The 18,526-nt window shown below is 37.5% G+C and overlaps 1 protein-coding gene across 1 annotated transcript in view; it reads left to right on the forward strand.

Annotated features, from left to right (window-relative positions):
• Positions 1-18,526, forward strand: part of SLAIN1 (SLAIN family member 1) — a gene marked incomplete at its 5' end in the record, with an annotated part of 47,711 nt that overhangs the window by 23,534 nt on the left and 5,651 nt on the right. Inside the window, 4 exons of the mRNA XM_085309563.1 lie at positions 1,282-1,431; positions 3,379-3,528; positions 5,757-6,095; positions 17,364-17,528. Coding sequence (XP_085165689.1) covers positions 1,282-1,431; positions 3,379-3,528; positions 5,757-6,095; positions 17,364-17,528 — 804 coding nt within the window. The remainder of the gene's footprint in view (positions 1-1,281; positions 1,432-3,378; positions 3,529-5,756; positions 6,096-17,363; positions 17,529-18,526) is intronic.

Below are 18,526 nucleotides of genomic sequence, written 5' to 3' on the forward strand. Positions count from 1 at the left end.
CAAATGTCTTGCTAAATCATACTAGTGATGGGGAAATATTTAAAATAGAGAGTGAATATTATTTTGACTATTACTTGCATAACTGAAAGTTTAAAACAACTGGATCAGCAGGTCCAAATAAACAGCAGATTTGTGATATGAATTAACCATATGTTAGAGACTTAGCTTCTGAACCCTTCTGGTTTTGAAAGCTGGTTTGCTGCATCTGACACAGCAATGCACCCTGTTAAGCACTGAAGTTATCCCATGGATTTCTAAGTGAGGCATATGTTCCTACCTCCCTCCTTTGTATCTCTGTGAATAACATAGTATCTCCCACGACAAAACAGATTCTATCACAAATAAATTGTGACAGGATCTTTCATTTTTCATCTATACATACTTGCCTGTATCTGAATGGTGTAACTGAAATTTATATTTTATTTTTTTGCCTTTTCCTTTTACTTATAATTGCTTTATTTGTATTTTCTTTCTTAATAGCATGTGGATATTATGTTAACATATGTTAAAAAATAAGCAAACCAGACTACAGATTATTTTTTTTTCCTGAATGGGCTAAGAAAATGTAAATTAAATAAGCCTTTAGCCTTTGCCTATTGTGAGCTTGCTGTGATATTGCAGACAGACCGGATGCCTTGAAACCTTATTTTAAGCAATCTATAGAAAAAGAGATGCCCTGTTATATTATTTGGTTGATCCTCAAAAAACAGTGAAAAAAAAAGTCATGCTTATGTAATCAGTAATTTGATGCTGTAAAAAGAAGGAAAAATATGGCACGTAGCAATCCCATTGCTATGGGATTACAGTTGTTTTTAACACTTAACAGTTAAGCGTAATTTACTGTTGTGTCTCTGAACTCTCATAGCTGATAATTCAATTGTGTGATGACTGCTTGCCATGAACAATTTCTTGAAGATCACTGCAAATTTCTTTTGGGAATTTCTCTGTTAACTGTAATGAATGATTTTTCCTTCCTGTATTTCATTGTGCATTGACACACAGTGATATAGGAGAGTAATATGCTAAAAAAAAATGGTGTATACACAGAAAAAGGTAAACAAGACATATTTACTACAGAATTTTTTGGAGCACACTGTTATATGTAGAAGGCTCTGCTAATCCTATATTTTGTTGCTGAACTTTGGTCGTTATTTTTCTTTTACTATAAGTAAACAAGATACAGTGAACAGATTATGGTTAGATTATTTTTCTCTCTAAAAACACTATTGTATTTATAACTACAAATCTTTTTTTCCCCCTTCTCCCACACATCTGTAACAGCTAGCCGATGGCGGAACCTCTTCTCTACACCTGTCTCCTTGGCTTTTCCCTATAGTCCTGTTGCAAGACTCACCCCATATACCAATGGCTTTAATAGTCCCAGCTTCTCTAAAACCTCCAGTAAAGCAATACTAACACCTGAACGGACAGGTAATGCTTAACTTTTTATTGACTTTCAGTGCTTACAAAATTGCTTAATTAAATCTAATCTTGCTACCATTTAACTGCAAAACACTCTACAAATGATTGTAATAGATTCTCATCTCAGGGGGAATTTTTAAAAGATGACCTAAAATTTGACAACTAACAATTAAAGAGGTTATCTTTGCTACACAGCATGTTATAGGAAAATACTAATAAACAGAGCTTAGTTCTCCGTGATGGATTACATGAGAGTATGGTTGGCAACAGCATCAACTTAAATAGTCCCCAGCTTTTTCTGCCCTTCACTGCTAATTCCTACCCCAATATCTCCCTTCTTTGTATCTACAGAAAAAATTGTGCAGCCATATAGTGAAGTTGCATGGAGAATGTATTTACTATAAAAATAGCCAACAAAAACATAGCTATTTTTAGTTTGGTTTTATTACCACTATCAAAGATTTATTCTCCTTTTTGCCACCAGTTTTGAGGGGATACTGAGAAAGTTTAATTAAAACATAAATGTTACTTCCTGTGSGTTGTAAATGGGAGAGTTGCATTTTTTTTTCTTTGATGCAGGTATTAGGAGTCAATTTATGTCTGTGACTTCTCTTAAACTGCAGTGATTGTAGGCAGTAGCAGCTGTAGTCTGGGGAAGTTAACATCAGTGTTACAGTGATCTGTGCACAATCTTCTTTACAGTACCTGAAATCAATGCAGAAAGCACTGCTAAGGTCATTGAGGGTAGAATACAGCTCCAGACTCTGAACATATAGTGTGGGTGTCTGCGTGTGAGCTAGATGTCTAAGCTCCCCTGTTCAGTCAGAGATAGTTCAGGCAACTGAATGAAGACATCTTGTGTTTTTTGAGATACCCTCAGGTATCTAGTCTGGCCTTCCACTGCTGCTCCAAAAGAGTACGGGTGTTACTACCTCTGCAAGTCCCAGAGAACTATTGTAACTTGCAAATTCAGAAAAGCAAACACATTCAGACTTTACAATCCTTCCTAAAGCAAAACAATCCTCTGAATGTGCTTTTTTGGAAGAAAGTATCAGAGAACAGTTGAATTTTTGATGAATTTTAGGTGAATGCTTTATGCAGTGCTAGAGGTTAGCAGCACATCTGTGATGTAAGCACAGCTTGAGAGCCTTTGTCACAGTGATTCTCACACTGTAGGCTCAGGCCCTCTGATTGTCCAAAGGATATTAAAAGTGATTTACATTTTTATTTGAAGAAGTTTTCTTTAAAGCTGGACAAACACTAGTTCTTACAACTAATAAGAATATTGAAAGCACGAGCTTCAGTTCCCCACAGCTCCAGTTCTCTTAGTGAACTTGCACCCCTTTAACTAGCCAATTTGTACTTTTATTATTATATGGGGAAAAAATGAATCAAAAGGCCTTTACTATAGTTAGATCTGTGAAGGAGACATTGTTTCCTCTGTTGCTGGGTAATGCCTAGTTTGATCTTTGTTGTTACTATCATTTGTTTGTTTGATTATTTTAATTAGAAGAAAAAACCTTCAGTAAAACCTACATGAGTGGCTATGATATGGAATACGAGTACTGAACTTCCAGCAAAGTTGGTAACATACGCACTATTACTTACCAGATCAGAAAGAACCACAGTCTCATAAGAGGGACTGAAATGCAGATGCATTTAGTTTACTATGCTAACTAGTCTGTGCTATCAGAATTGTGTTGAGTAAATTATTCATTGTTTGGGCTATACAATACTATTTTGGGAATAGAAGAATTCATGAACCAGTAGTGCACTTATTGCATCTCATGAGTATCAAATCCCTTTGCTAATTGTTAGTAGATGCTCTATACTTCTGAGAGTTTTTATCTGTTATATAGAAACTATTTTAAGTTATGGAATCACAAAGGGCAGTTAGCTGTGAATGAAAAATTGCCATACATATTCACAGACTAAAGATTATGTGTTCTTGCATAGGTTACACTTCTAGAAGTTCCCCTTTGAGTCCACAGTCATCAATAGACAGTGAACTGAGCACCTCAGAGCTGGAGGATGATTCCATCTCCATGGGATACAAACTGCAGGACCTCACTGATGTTCAGATCATGGCTCGTCTACAAGAAGAAAGTAGGTATCCTGTTTCATAAACATTTTCTGAAATAATCTGAGGAAAATTTCCCATAACAGCAAAACTGCTAATATCTAGCCTCAGTCAATTAGATCTTTCTTGAAAAATGTGGCCTCTCGAATGGTGGATAGAAAAATTCCTTTAACTTTCAAGAAGATGTGCAAGTTGTTGAGTTTGTGTTAAGGGTGTTGGATCTTGTAAAATTTGTTACTTATTGCTAAATCCCAACTGGTAGCTCCATACCCATTAAGTACGTTTAGATTTAGCTGTTTTATAATGTTTTCCTATATTAAAATTTGTGTATTTGGGGGGAAGGGAGAAGCTGAAGCATCCTTTTCATGCATACATTTAATGAAAAAATTAAAAATGAGCAGTTCTCAATTTTGCTCATATTTTGCATTGCTAAATTATCAAGTGAATTTTGAAATGGTATTCCTTCTTAAATCCTGAACTCAGACATTTAAATTGAACGGTTTGGTTTGAGACTAGTGGTTATGCACAAATCTGAGCCCATAGGCTTGTATGACATAGATTACAGGTTAGCTTGATAGATATTTGTGGAAAGTATCTTTATTCATAGATAAAAGACTTTTTGCTTAGAAGTCACTGAGACAATAAATGCAGTATCTTTCTGCCTTCCTGTTAGTGCCAAGGAAGACATAAAAGAGGAAATGATGAAATAAAAACGAGACATTCAGAGATGCTGACTGAAGGAAACTGCAGGATAATAAGTGACTAAAAGGAATAAAGATAAAATGTGGACAAGAAATTATAAAACAATTTGGAGCAACCAGACTAAACAGGCCAGAGTCACCACTTGTCAGCAATTGAACTTGCTGAGAATCTGGTAGCAACAGTTATGTTTGCCAGGGAAACTAGCAATTGTGAAACTTTCCAAGATAACTGCGTTCTCAGCTGGCAAATGTGTATGGTCAGAATTTGGAAAATTTYTGATGCTATTTGCAAGTGATAAGAATTTTCAAAAAAATTAAATTTTATGACTATCAAAGATACAAAGTACTATGTTACCTTAATGACAGCTATGCTCTTCTCCGTCAGGGTCAGGCTTAAGAAAAACTTCTGGTACTTAGCCTTATAAGAAATCAGGTCATTGGTAAAATAGAAGGAAAAAGTTTTCCTACTAACCTGTTTCAATTATAATCATTGTATGTCATTTTTGTAATAGCAGTCCGTGCAGAATATTTGAACACATGGCAGATGTTGGCAGTCCACTTAATCCTTTGGAAAGTGGTAGTATTATGCGTGCATGCAGGCACACTCTTTTCATGTCCATGAATAGAAACTCCCACTTGAAGGTATGGGGGGAAGCACATTAAGAAATTTCCATTATGATACCAACGACATCTGCTAAAGCTGAGTGCTGAAGATGCATCTGAAGATGCAGTTATTCATAGCTGTTCACAAAATTGCTCAGGTCTTGGAAATATGATGCATTCCAGGGCTCACTGTGGTACTGTGTAAGAAAAGAGGGATATACAAGGGCGGTGGGTGCTTGCCTCTTACTTGACCTGAAGCAAACAGGCTCTTGGGGGCAGTGCTAATAGTGGGATGGTTTTCAAAACTTGGCATTCTAAAAAAAGGAGAGTGAAATACCTATGTATCTAACATATGAGTGTATTACCACTAAGCCTTTGCCATGATACTGGATGCCATCAGGAGTTAATTCTGGTTCAGTGAAGTTGCAGAGCCAGAATATTTCATGGAGTTTGTGTTTAGCAGATGTCATTGTCTTGTTAGCATGTTGTTGCAGTACCATAAAACTATAATAGCAGTAATTTGGAATAATAATAGAAAGATGAGAGTTAACTCCTCTAATTTAGGGCATTTAAAAGTTAAATGCTTAATATTCATGTAGTCTTTTCATTGGCAGAGAAGTGAGTACCTCCTGAGGGCTATTGATCTTTGAGAAGTATCTGTGATAGCTCACAGGAACTGCATTTTGGAGATGCCGGCCTTTTTTTCTTTCTTTTTTTTTTTTCAWTTGAAAAATGTTCTCAAGAGAAGTAGATCAGAGTTAGATATCTAAAAGATGGATACCTAAAGTTAAATCAGATGAATTATACTTCATATCTTCATCTTGATAACATTGTAAATTGCGTTCTTTGTAAAATAATGGCTAATTACTTACATAATTTGCAAGATTGAAGTGTATGCTAGAATTAAGCACTTAGCAAAAACTGAATCATCCTCTCCTTGAAATTTACAGGCCTTAGACAAGATTATGCTTCTACTTCAGCATCTGTATCAAGACACAGTTCAAGTGTATCTCTGCATTCAGGAAAGAAAGGGACATGTAGTGATCAGGACTATGATCGCTATAGCCTTGAGGATGAAGAAGAGTTTGACCACCTCCCACCTCCACAGCCTCGGCTCAGTCGCTGTTCCCCCTTCCAAAGAGGAATTCCACACTCACAGACTTTCTCAAGTATTCGGGACTGCAGGAGAAGTCCTACTTCCCAGCACTTCCCTTCAAATAATTATCAGCAGCCGTACTATTCTCCTCAAGCCCAAACTCCAGAGCAGCAGCCAAATAGGATTAATGGAGGTGGGTTCCATGTTTTTTTGAGAAATGTTTTTTCCTTTGTTCCTCTCCTCTTTGTAGAATGTCAGTACCATTTTAAAGATCCAAGTTATGTCAACCAAGTGAAATGTGTTCAGATTATGACAGCTAGACCATGAACTGTGACAAGCAATTTAAATCTTAGTAAATGATTGTGACTACATTATTTGAGGTATGCTATTGTTAAATAATTTGCTACAAAATATGATCTGTGATATGGTCATGAAAATTGTTGGTTTAGTCAGTTTTAAAAGGCTGCAGATATGAGCACAAGTAAATAAGAAAAAAAGGAAAAATGAGCATCTTTGGTAGMCCAATAGTTAAATGGAAAAACTGGTCAGGTTTCTGAGCTTGGCCTATATATGTCCATCATGGATACAGCAAAATACAAAAGAGGGATTTCAGATTTTCGTTATTAGCCATTCTTAGCCTTTCTTCTTACTTCCTGACTCTGCCAGTAAGATAGGTACAGTATGAATCAATGATGCCTCTTACTTGCTGACCACCACAAAGGTCATCACTCTGCTCTTCACGCTGGCAGTGCCAAGTCTCTCAGGGCAGATTGTTGAAGTAGTGGGAGGTAGTGTCACTCCCAAATCACCCTGAGCCATTACTGCTTTTTTCACTCCATTTGACCTATATTTCAGAGTCTGTGGAAGACGTTTTTATTTCACTGCTCATTCAAGATTTAAGTTCCCTTCCATTGCTTCTGTTACCTTCTTTTTCATTCCCTATTGTGCCTTCTTTGCTGTCTCTTACTGTCGCATTCCTTCAGTCTGTTCTCCAAGCTAATTTGAGGTAATCAGTTTTCAGTCAAGGTCTTGTTTGTAATATTACAGGTTATAACCCTCCCTTGAGCAAAAAAAAAAAAATAAATGTGGCATTCAAAATAATTACTATTTATAGAGCACCACAGGTATGCATGTTACTTACCTGACAAATAACATCTGACAGGGTGCTGCCAAAAGCACTTGCATTCAAGGTAAGTCATGGCGTGGCAGTGTATAAAGAATGCTGGTTAAGATCTAGTACAGTAATGTGGATGTTTACTGGTACAGCATATGTGCTGTATAAATTTCAATCTTATTTTTCTTGTCAGTGTGATACAAGAATGGGGCAGCACTGAAAGGTTTTCAGAAAATCTGTTTGGGAGATAGAATGGAAGGGTATATGAAATTCTTGATTCAGGAATGTGGGCAGGATGTGGTGCTGCAATCTTTTCATATGATTCCCAAGTTATTTTTTAATGACCGTTTCATGTTCTGTGTCAGTGGAGCATAAGCACTGGAGTCCTACACGGAAACTTCAGGAAGCACTTGCAAGATACTAAAAATAATACCTGACAGGGAAGTGTACCAAAGTGTCCTTTCTCTGTTATCCTCTTTCACTTCCCCCCTAACTTCTATGTAATAAATGAAAGGTGACCAATTTTATCCTTTGGTTGTCTTTTTTTCTCAAGAAATTTGAGGTATTGGATATCTGTTCTGTGTTGCTCAGAAGATCAAAACACATGACTTCAGTTAATTGAGTTTTCTGGAATGGAAGGCAGCCCGATGATAGCTGGTTGCGCTATGTGTAGAGGAGAATTAYCCCTTTAATTTCAGTAACTTCAGCATCTAAAGCGGCAGTGATCAAAACAAATATTGATCATGAAAATTTTTTTACTTCAACTGTGTTTTGTTGGCAGATGAACAAATTAGTATTATGGCAATATCTTTTCATCATCACTTTTYATTATCTTGGTGGCAATTTCATGTCTTTCAGGAACTGCTAAACTGAAATGTAGGTAGACTGCAAAATAAAATTTTGTTTCAAACTCAATATGATGGATAGTGTGTTTCACACTGTTACAGTTTATGAAGGCAAGTGAGGAGGGGGGTGTGATAGATGGAGAAGCTTAACCAGTTGGTTACTGCTTTCAATATATGTGAAAATACCATTCTTAATTAATCAAAACTGCATATGCAACATGCAATGCTGCATTCAGCCATTCTAACAGTTTTTACAAATCCCTTTTTCCACATTTTCCTGAAAAGAGATCAGCAGTGCTCTTGTATGTATAGTCAACAGTCTGTCCAATGGATCACCTGATCATTCACATCATAATCTCCATCAAAGAACAGTAAGTGGCAAGTAAACATTGAAATTTGGTGCTCGTTGCAGGGTGAAAAATGGTGTTTAGCTTTGGCAGAGTGTCTCTCCAAAACTTGACTGTTTAGCTCAAATACAGCTTTTTGCCTTTAAGAACAGATAGTATTAGTGATACTGTGCTGCTTGATTTTGGTGAAGTGTATGTGCCTCCTCAGCAAGTTTGCTGATGATACCGTGCTGGGAGGAGTGGCTGATACACCAGAGGGCTGTGCTGCCATTCAGAGAGACCTGGACAGGCTGGAGAGCTGGGCRGAGAGGAACCTCCTGAGGTTCAACAAGGGCAAGTGCAGGGTCCTGCACCTAGGGAAAAATAACCCTAGGCAACAGTACAAGATGGGGKSTGWCCTKCTGGAGAGCAGCTGTGCAGAGAAGGACCTGGGAGTGCTGGTGGATGACAAGTTGACCATGAGCCAGCAATGTGCCCTTGTGGCCAAGAAGGCCAATGGTCTCCTGGGGTGYATTAGGAAGACTGTTGCCAGCAGGTGGAGGGAGGTGATCCTGCCCCTCTCCTCAGCCCTGRKGAGGCCTCATCTCGAGTRCTGTGTCCAGTTCTGGGCTCCCCAGGACAAGAGAGACATGGAGCCACTGCAGAGAGTCCAGTGTGGGGCTACGAGGATGATCTGAGGGCTGGAGCACCTGCCCTGTGAGGAACGGCTGCGAGAGCTGGGCCTCTTCAGCCTGGGGAAGAGAAGACTGAGGGGGGATCTTACCAATGTGTACAAGTACCTGAAGGGAGGGTGTCAAGGGGACGGGGACAAACTCTCTTTTCAGTTGTCCCATGTGACAGGACARGAGGCAATGGGCAGAAATTGAAGCACAGGAAGTTCTGCCTGAGCGTGAGGGGGAATTTCTTCCTTGTGAGAGTGACGGAGCACTGGCCCAGGTTGCCCAGAGAGGTTGTGGAGTCTCCTTCTCCGGAGATCTTCAAGGCCTGCCTGGATGCAACCGTGTCTAACATGCTCTAGGTGTCCCTGTTTGAAGAGGGAGGTTGGACTAGATGATCTCCAGAGGTCCCTTCCAACCTTACCGATTCTATGCTGAGATATAGGTGCCCATATGTGAATGAAGGGCTCATTTAGGTGCCCAAATAGAAGCATTTAGTGATGTATGAGATACTCTTGGGTATTTTGTTTGGCTTCACGATAGCCATGTGTGAGTGCTTGTTTGAATGTCTTCGAGTCYCTGGGGTCCTTCAAACTGTGTTAGATACCCATATAGAGGCACTGAATTGTGTACTAGGTGTCTATTCTCTCACGATAGCCAACATTACTTGTTTTTCATTCACGTTATACGTAGCATAGAGAGTGAYTGTATGATGTTTCTGGTGCTTTGATAATCTACTGCATATGCTTGGCATGTGAATACTCTGACAGACGTTTTCCAGCTGTGTTTTAGGCCATAATTTTGAACTTGCACGTTGTCTTGCCCGCTTATTTTGGCAAAGTGCTGCCTCATGCTGTTACTTTGTTATTCTGCCCTGTTTTATTTTGCCTTATCTATATTTTAAAGTACCATTCCACCTAGCCCTTGCTCATGCCCAGGTTCTTTTCCTTACCTTATCCTACCTGTGCATTGTCTGAATGAATGATACCTGCCCTATTTGCAGCCAGACTCCAGCTTGCAGTACTAAAAAGCTGATGGAAAATCCCAGTATCAAATCGCAGATATGTACTAGTGTAAATATGTTAAGATGTGTTAAAAGTGTATTTTGGGGCCACTTGTAGCACAGACTGCAGACATTCCCCTTAACATTTTGTAGCAGCCACCCATTGCATGTGTATGCTGTGATTGCKCTCTAATAAATTTTATTTCCAATTCTGATGAATAATTCACTAATAGGAAAATTTTACGATGAAATCTTCTTTTCCTTGTTTAATTACATCCTCTCCTTAACTCAGCTGAATTTTGTTTAATTAGGGGTTTCATCTGAAAAATTCCATCTCTGAATATCGATAAGGCAGTGTGTTTTTCAGGAGAGAAGCCATTTTATTTTTGTAATATAATATGTTAATGGGTCTAAATGGATCGCTTAAAGAAGATATGAGAGAGGCAGAAAGTGAATAGCTTTCAAGCAGCTGTTGCAGTTAGCTAAAGTGAGTACATCTCAGTTACTGTCTATCTCTAAATTTAACAGTGTTTTTAGTATGTTGACAATAGAAAGATTTGTGTTTGTACCTCACTGTCCTTTCCCTGATTTTAAGTATTTCATACTTCACAATGTAAAATGTTGCTAATTCTACTAATATTATTTATATATTTAGTCATTTTTGTATGAGAAATACTTATATCACTAAATTTCATAAAGCAAGCTGTTTTCTGCTTCATATTGCCCATAAATATAGGAGTTATTTTGTTAATTGTGACACAAAAGTGTCTCTTTAATTTTTTAAAAATATATATTTTTTAATTTCTGTTTGGCCACTTTATTTTTTTAATAGGTATTAATAAACTGTAGTACTGTGAAAACATCCATAGCAGTGAAAACTGAGAGTAAATAAGATACCAGAAAGAAAGCTTATCTTCTATTCAAGCCCACTTCCAGATCTTCAGATAAACTTGTATTTAAACTTTTATCTTGCATATTATGTCCTAGAAGTCTTATTTCATGTGCATTTTAAAGTGTGCATTGGTATAATATTTGAAAATCAAACTCTGTGCTATAGACAAATGATTCCGGGTAAAGAAAAAATTTATTATAATGCAGTAAGAACAGCTTTACTGAGGTGTATGCAATTTACAGTGTGCAGTGTGTGCAATTTGATTAATACCAATTTATATTTTCCCTTACCTTTCCATGATGTTTATTTTTTAATTTGGCTGATACCTTCAGGCTTCAGGTATCATTCACTTCAAAAGCTGTAGGTTTATTTCAGAAATTATTAACTATGAGCTACTTCATTGCTTACGCTCTGGGAATAATTTTTCTCTTTTTTCTCAGGCAAAGTTTGATGAACATTGTTGACTGTTGCAATACGCTTGCCTGTTTCTTCTTTCTTTTTTTTTTTTTTTTTTTATTTTTTAATGAAACTCCAGGCAGATATAGAACAGCAGCATTCTGGATGCAGCAAGTCTGTGTTAGATATCCATTCAGCATATGTTGACTTTGAGTTGCGTATTTGTGGAGATGGGTAAAGGTCTTTTGTTGCTGATTGACTGGCCATGTATGCTTTCCTGTTTGAGCCTTTCTTTTTCAGTAGAGAAGGGAGAAATGACTGTGGGGAGTTATTGTAGACTCTGTATTAAAGAAATGGAGAAGAAATCTTTCTCAGTCACCTCTAAAATTCTGTAGAGAGTAGTGTTCCATGGGGAGGAGTAGTGCAAAGACCATGGAAAAATCATTAATTTGCTTTAAGTATCAGTGGAGGGAGATACATGCCTAGGAAGCCAGGGAGAGATGAAGTAAATATCTAAATAAAACATCTAAATAAAATAGAAGTGTTCTACATTAATGAAATGCAGGTATTGACAATTACAAAKAATGATGTTTCCTGCTTGAATGAAAATCTTGGTTCTTAATGTTTTTAATTTGTACTTGTACTTTTACGTACTGATATCTCTGTTGTATCAACTGATAATTTCACAGATCTCTTATCAGACCATGACGTATTTAGGATGTTACAACCATAAAAAAATGTAATGCAGACATCGTACTCAGGTGTTTGAAGATGAGAAGGAGAAATTAATTTACAATATATTCCTTTAATTTCCTTTAAAACAAACTTGTAATTGGGTCTACAAATTTGTTAAGGATTTTGGATTGAACTTTGAATATATACATAATATAGAATACAATATTTGAAAACAGAAAAAACATCTTCTGACACTGACAGTTTTTTTTCTTACAATTTTTGCCTAACTTTTTTGTGCGTACAGTACAGATAAGGCCGGGCTGTATTTGCAGGGATTGTATGAAGGATTTAAATATATGTAAGAAATTGCTAATTTTTTTAAAACAGAAGTATAGATTTCTCTGAGAAAATAATAATTCTAATTAATTTTATTACATTGCTTAACTATAGTGCACTTTCTGCCAGGCTTGTCAGTCCTTTGTTCAAATAAAACGTTGACAACATTGTTGCAAAAAATAACAGTAAATGAATAAACTTCTTGTAAGACACTTCACTGTAGGGTCAGCCTAAGCTCTCCTTGCACTTACTTTTGTTCCTGCCCACAGGCATTGAATGTCTGACCTTGATTTGGTATATTTTAAATCTGGGCTTGTTAGTCCTGTTGAATCCTGTTGAGTATTAAACAAAATATCCGTATTTTCAACACTAGAACTGATAACTTGCCTCTTTTGTACACTTAGTGCAGACTAATTAACGTACAAACAGCTGGGCATCCAACAGTAATACTTCTAGTATGTATTCCCTTAGTTCACCTCAGGTTCTGTTTTCTTGCTGTCTACTAACTCCTTCCTTCAGTTCTAGAAACCATCTACAAGTTTATATAAACCATTTTGGTATTTCAGCCTGACATGGCATACTGCCTGTTGCATCAGCAACATTTTTTACATTTCCTAGTGACTTTTCTGTTCAAGAAATCTATTCCCTCAGACTATGAACCACTTCTGTGAGATCTGTACGAACTGTTAGAGACATTTATCCGTAATCAAGGGCTGCCTCCAAGGAACTGGTAGAAGAAATGTTTTACTGGACAAGGCATCTGGCAGAGAGATGATGATATTTATCAAGAACCTACACACGAAAACCAAAGATCAGAATTCGCAGTCTGGCAGCTAACCAGTACCATACCTCTTTTGGTGCAACTTTACTCCAAGTTCAAAGGCTGTTTGCATGCTGGATGAGCATTAATCTTCAGATGATGATAGTATTTGGTCAGGAGAAAGAAAGAAAAATGATGCAACTGGGGCACTGATAGTGCTGGAACCAGAAGATACAAGGCAGGTGCTGTCTGTTTTGGAGCCTAGCCAGAATGAAGTTGGGCTGCAGATCGCAGGCTGATTTATGAGAAGAAATGGCATGAAGGGAAAAAACTTCTTGGAAAAATCGGAAACGAAACAACTGGGTAAGAGGCAAACTGCCGTTTTTAGTTTAATTTTGTGGAATATTTTACAAAATAACGGACCTGCTTTTTGATCAGTTTCTTTACTATAGTGAGCATGATCTGTGCTGTGGGGAGGTCTTTTCATGCATACCTTCAGTTTAGGGCAAAGGACCCTGTCTTTTCATGATTCCTAGTGTGTCCCATGCTCCAGGCAACGTGATTCAGCACAGATGCCAAGTGTTTTCTTCAGAAAAAGTGTAAACATGCAGGAGGTGATTTATTGTGGATCACTGCTGCAGATATATGAAACAAAGACAATTAATACAAGCTAAAGAACACTCATAAACTCATAAGAAGTGACAAGTACATGTGTATCTATGCATGAACTATTCTACGAAGCTAATAATAACCAGAAACTGATTATTAACTCCCTTGCATGACATATCCTTCCATTTTGTTCTTCACACTTTCAATAGTTCACACAAATACAATGTTTGTAGGTCATGCTGTTGCATTTCGAAGAGGGCTGTGAAAGGCAAAGATACATTTGTGGTGCATCTTGTGATGCCTATGACTGCATCTTACTTAAAATCCTATTTGTTTCAGCATAAATTTTAGTCCAGTCTAAATAGTGAGTCACAATAACTTTGGGGGMTTTAGAAGCTACAGATGCTTCAGAAGTTCTTAGCTAGTGTTAATATCCATTCTTTATAACAGAGCAAACTGTAAACAGCTGATGATTTTTAGGTTTGTGACTGAAGCAGGTTAGTGGATAAGGAGTAGCAGAAACTATTGTAGAAATTTGCTATGTTCAGCATGGACCATAAATTGGACTTTTTGGGAAATTACTTCCTCATCTGAGAATACTTTGCAGCTCTGCTCCTTCACTCCTTCTATATGTTAATTTTCTCATCAGGTTTAAGAGAGCAAAGAGTCTAGAGAGGAAAGGTTTGCTTAGAAAAATATTTTTGTTTTCTTCTCATAGATTCCAGCAAGTTCATATCTCTGTGGCCTGAGATAATGTTAAAGTTGCATAACATTCACCTGCTTCCATCTATCAAGTTCACAAGAGCCAGTTTTTCACTTAAAGACAGAACATCTGTAAGACTCTTGCCACTGTTTTTTGGAAAGTAACAGATGACAGAACAAACTTTATTAAAGAGATGAAAGAGAATGCATTATCCATGGACATGAAAGCTGCAAAAAGATAGCAAGACAAGCATTTCTTTTTTTTTTCCCTAGACACAGAACTGACCTGTTGTTTTCATTGTTTTTCAGGGCCGTTTATCTCAGCAGACACAAGGACCCAGAGACAAAAAGAAACAACGCAGATGGTCACTGGATGAGAATCTGTGGGCGCAGGAGGAATCTGTTGCTTAAGGACAGACCCAGCAGCTGAGCAGTCTGCTGGAATGAGAAGGGAGTAATGAACAGGAAGCAGAAGTGGCCACCCCTAGACACAGACGAAATCCAAGCTACTTCTATGCCTTTTTTCTACTATTGTAGCTGTATCCAGTGGACAGTTGTGGGAGTAGAATATGCCTGTTCATGGTCGATGCAGTCTCTGAGTGGAAGAGCATATAGAATCCTATGAATTCTGCTCATACTGCGTGATACATGGATTGTATTAGACAAAAGCTTAGTTCATGCAGTGCTGTCTTCCCTACCACCATCCTGCTGCTCAGACCTTTTTTTTTTTGACATGTTAAGATAGAGTTTCATTACCAAAGAACAGACTAGGTTTCAAAATTTGCAATAGCTTCAGACACCCATCAGTCATATTGTTATATGATGTGAACAATATCACATATTCTTATGTGATGCAAGTAAAATCTCTGCTTTTCCTAATGTGAGAACACCAGCATTTCTGCTACAACTTAGAGTCATGCACCATGAATCCCATGCTGATGTTTGTGAGTTTCCTGCCACTGTGAACTCAGACTTGCATCACAGGAAGGTTCCTCTCCAGTTTTCAAAATCATAAGTATTTCAGGAATAGGGACATATAGCTATTTAATATTGGAAAAACTTTATTGGAATTTGGCTGTACTCCCGTTTTGGAGATCTCAAACTTCGCATTTCATTTTCTTGCACTAAAATTCTCTCTATCCCACCTCCTGTACTTACTGTTTGATTTAAAAAATATAAAAATGTAATGTTTTTAATTCATAGCAACATTTAATATTAAAATATTTTCTAGACTGTAATGTTTTTCTATGTCAGACTATCTGTGATAAGTGAAAGCCTTAGCTGGGATAAAAGGGAAAAATTGCTCATCACTCTAGGACTGGTGTGCATGGTCTAATGTCAAGGGCAAATAGGCAYTGGTAAGAGGAAATGAGGATATTAGATATCCTAGACCCTTGAAAAATAAAGGAATGGTTTTGACTGTTCATGGGATCCTGTATCAATTCATATGACAAGAATGAGTAATAATTGTAGTTGTAACTTTGCTTGACTCAGTTCACTGGAGTTACATAGGCATCATATATACTAAAATTACAATTAGGGACTACTAATACAGTGTTTAGACAGAACTGTAATGTCACTTCTTATTACTCTTCAGTTACTAGCAACTATAAATATCAGGGATGTTCACAGTGCGGCTAAATAGGATACATATTTATATGAGCTGATTAATAGAGACTCCTAGCTCAATTTGTTGCTATTTTGAATTGAACTTGCCTTGTATGGGCTGAGGTGGATACAAAACAGCAATTTCAAGCTGTTCGTGTGATATAAATGTCATTCTTGTATGTAAATCCAAAATTGCAATCTTTAAATGCCCTGCTTGCAACTGGAGAGAGTAGTTTTAGCTGCCTTTTACAAGAAAAGTATACCCTAGCTTTTGCAGTGGAACAACTGGAGGCACATCTGTGCCATGCCCTGGAATGTACTGCATGGACACTTGAGCTAGTGGACTCCATGCACCGTGACTGTGGACCAGAAGTGTAGCCATGTCAACAGAGCACAATACTTGTGTTAAAAAGCATGATTGAGGGGCCAGATTTAATGTTCTTATTAATGATAATTTAGTGACTGACCTGTTGTTTCCACACAGTGTTGCCTTACTGAAGTCTGTCACATCACAGGAGGCAGTTCAAACCAGGGCATTCAGTGTGCATCTGCCCCCTGCCAGTCTTTTCTGGTTGTACAGAATTCAGTCACCCACTTTCCTCTCCCTTTGACCCAGTGGCAGAAGAGACTGAAAAAGCTTCATCTTAAATTACCTAACACTGTTGTGGTTGAGACATTTTCCTCAGATGTCAGACTTGGTTTCAACTTCTCTCTCCAAATCAGATAGTGTGAGTGGGATTACAGGCATCTTCTGATCTCTTAGGCATTTGCCTTAGCTGTTGAACCTGCCCCCAAACATCTCATTTCCAGCTTTCTTTTTGTGTAGGGCCTTATCTTACAGGCCTGCTCTGAAAATGCATACCATATCAGGCACCACAAGTGGGATAGGAGGGAGAACACCAGATTTGAAAATCCTGCTGTCAACCCTTCAAGCAACTGAACAGCATCAAGACTTAGCGAGTTTTGTGCATGACCACCTGCAGAAACTTAGATGTCCAAGGACTTAACATGCTATAAGGTTAGGTACTGAATGGAATTTTTTAGCATCTCATTGGCACCTGAAAGCTAGACTTAATCACTTCGGATGGATTCATCTCACCTATCTTTAGACATCCACAGTGCAGATACCTGCATCTGACTTTGTCACTGCAGCCTTGCTTTTTTTTCCTCTGCGAAGAAATAGGCACATTTAGGGCATGATTCATCTGACCTATTTTATACATTTACATGAAACTCATCCTTATTGTGACACTTTTGTGTTTAAATCCTTGTGATACCTAAAATATGTTGTCTAATGATGTCTTTAAAATAATTTGTAAATAATTATGCTATTACAATAGTCAGAAGGGCTCAATTAGTAGGCTATCAATGATGTATTCATATTCTTCCTAAGGAGAAAAACCTTCCTTTGTGTTTAAGTAATTTAGTTGTAATTCCAGTTTTCTGCAGAAATTACTCAGAATCTCCTTGTGTTGGAAATTCTGATATGTCTATGGATATTGTGCTCTTTTGCTTCAGATAAACTTCGAAGAAGCATGCCTAACCTAGCTCGGATGCCAAGCACCCCCGCCATTAACAATAATGCTAGCTTTGCTAGTTCTCCAGTCACTGTGAGGAACAGTCAGAGCTTTGATTCCAATTTACATGGAGCCGGTAATGGAATTTCAAGGATACAGTCGTGTAGTAAGTACCTAAATTCTTTATCTCTGCATAAGGAACTGATAAGAGTTGTAAACTACATATCCCAGTCACTGATCCTCCGCTTAATGAAAAACTAAAAGAAGACTTTGTATCCCTTTTGCATTAGCTCAGGATTTTCAAAGTTTTTTGGAAAGCAAATTTTGGCCAATCTTGTAACGCAGTATTGAGAGTTTCATCGCCTCCTTTTTTCTCTGGCCATTTGTCTTGTACTAAACTTAATATAGCAATAATCATTATTATTACTATTAATTATATAGAAGCATGATATAGAAGAATGATACAGAATTGCAATAATGCAATTAGTTCACGTAAGCGTACGTTTTTAACTTTGGTATTGGATTTTAAAATGTTACTTGTATTAGTAGTTTACACGGTGCTGTTTTTATGGTGCCCTGTATAAATATCATCTTAAAACACAGGACTTCTTTCCTGTTGAAACTAAGCCACTTTGTTCCAAGCAAGTGTGTTAAACAGAGAATTAAATCCTTGAGTATAACATGCCTGTTGAGTGGGAGAGTGAAAGTGACTCTAATCGGTTTATTAAGGTGGCTTCTGGACTGGGGGGAATGTTGAGTATTGTTCTAGTGGATGTTGAATCATTAATGTAGAATGTCAACAAGAGACATCAAGAGCCGAGCTTACTTTTTATAGCACAGTGGTTGTAATAGTCTAGCAGGAAAGGAAAAAAGTGAATTTCATTTGACACAAGCAAGAGAAAAAATTGAATGTGTGCATCTCACATCCTGTGAGATTTTAGGGAGGATAAAGTAGCAATACATTTTCCCATGGGTATTTTCTTTTGGATCTGGGCAGAATTTACAAAGTACTTTAAAATGATATAATTGCATTCTTTTTAAGCAAATATACTTTACTGCTGGACGTACTTAATTTAATTTTTGCCCAGTTCTGTTAGGAGAATGGGAATGCCTGTCCAGATTCCCACTTTGAATGTCCATGGTAGTTTGCTGAGGTTTTAATTT

This window comes from Rhea americana, unplaced genomic scaffold (genome assembly GCF_003343005.1).
Source record: "Rhea americana isolate MKP2758 unplaced genomic scaffold, rheAme1 scaffold_3, whole genome shotgun sequence".
Lineage (NCBI taxonomy): Eukaryota > Metazoa > Chordata > Aves > Rheiformes > Rheidae > Rhea > Rhea americana.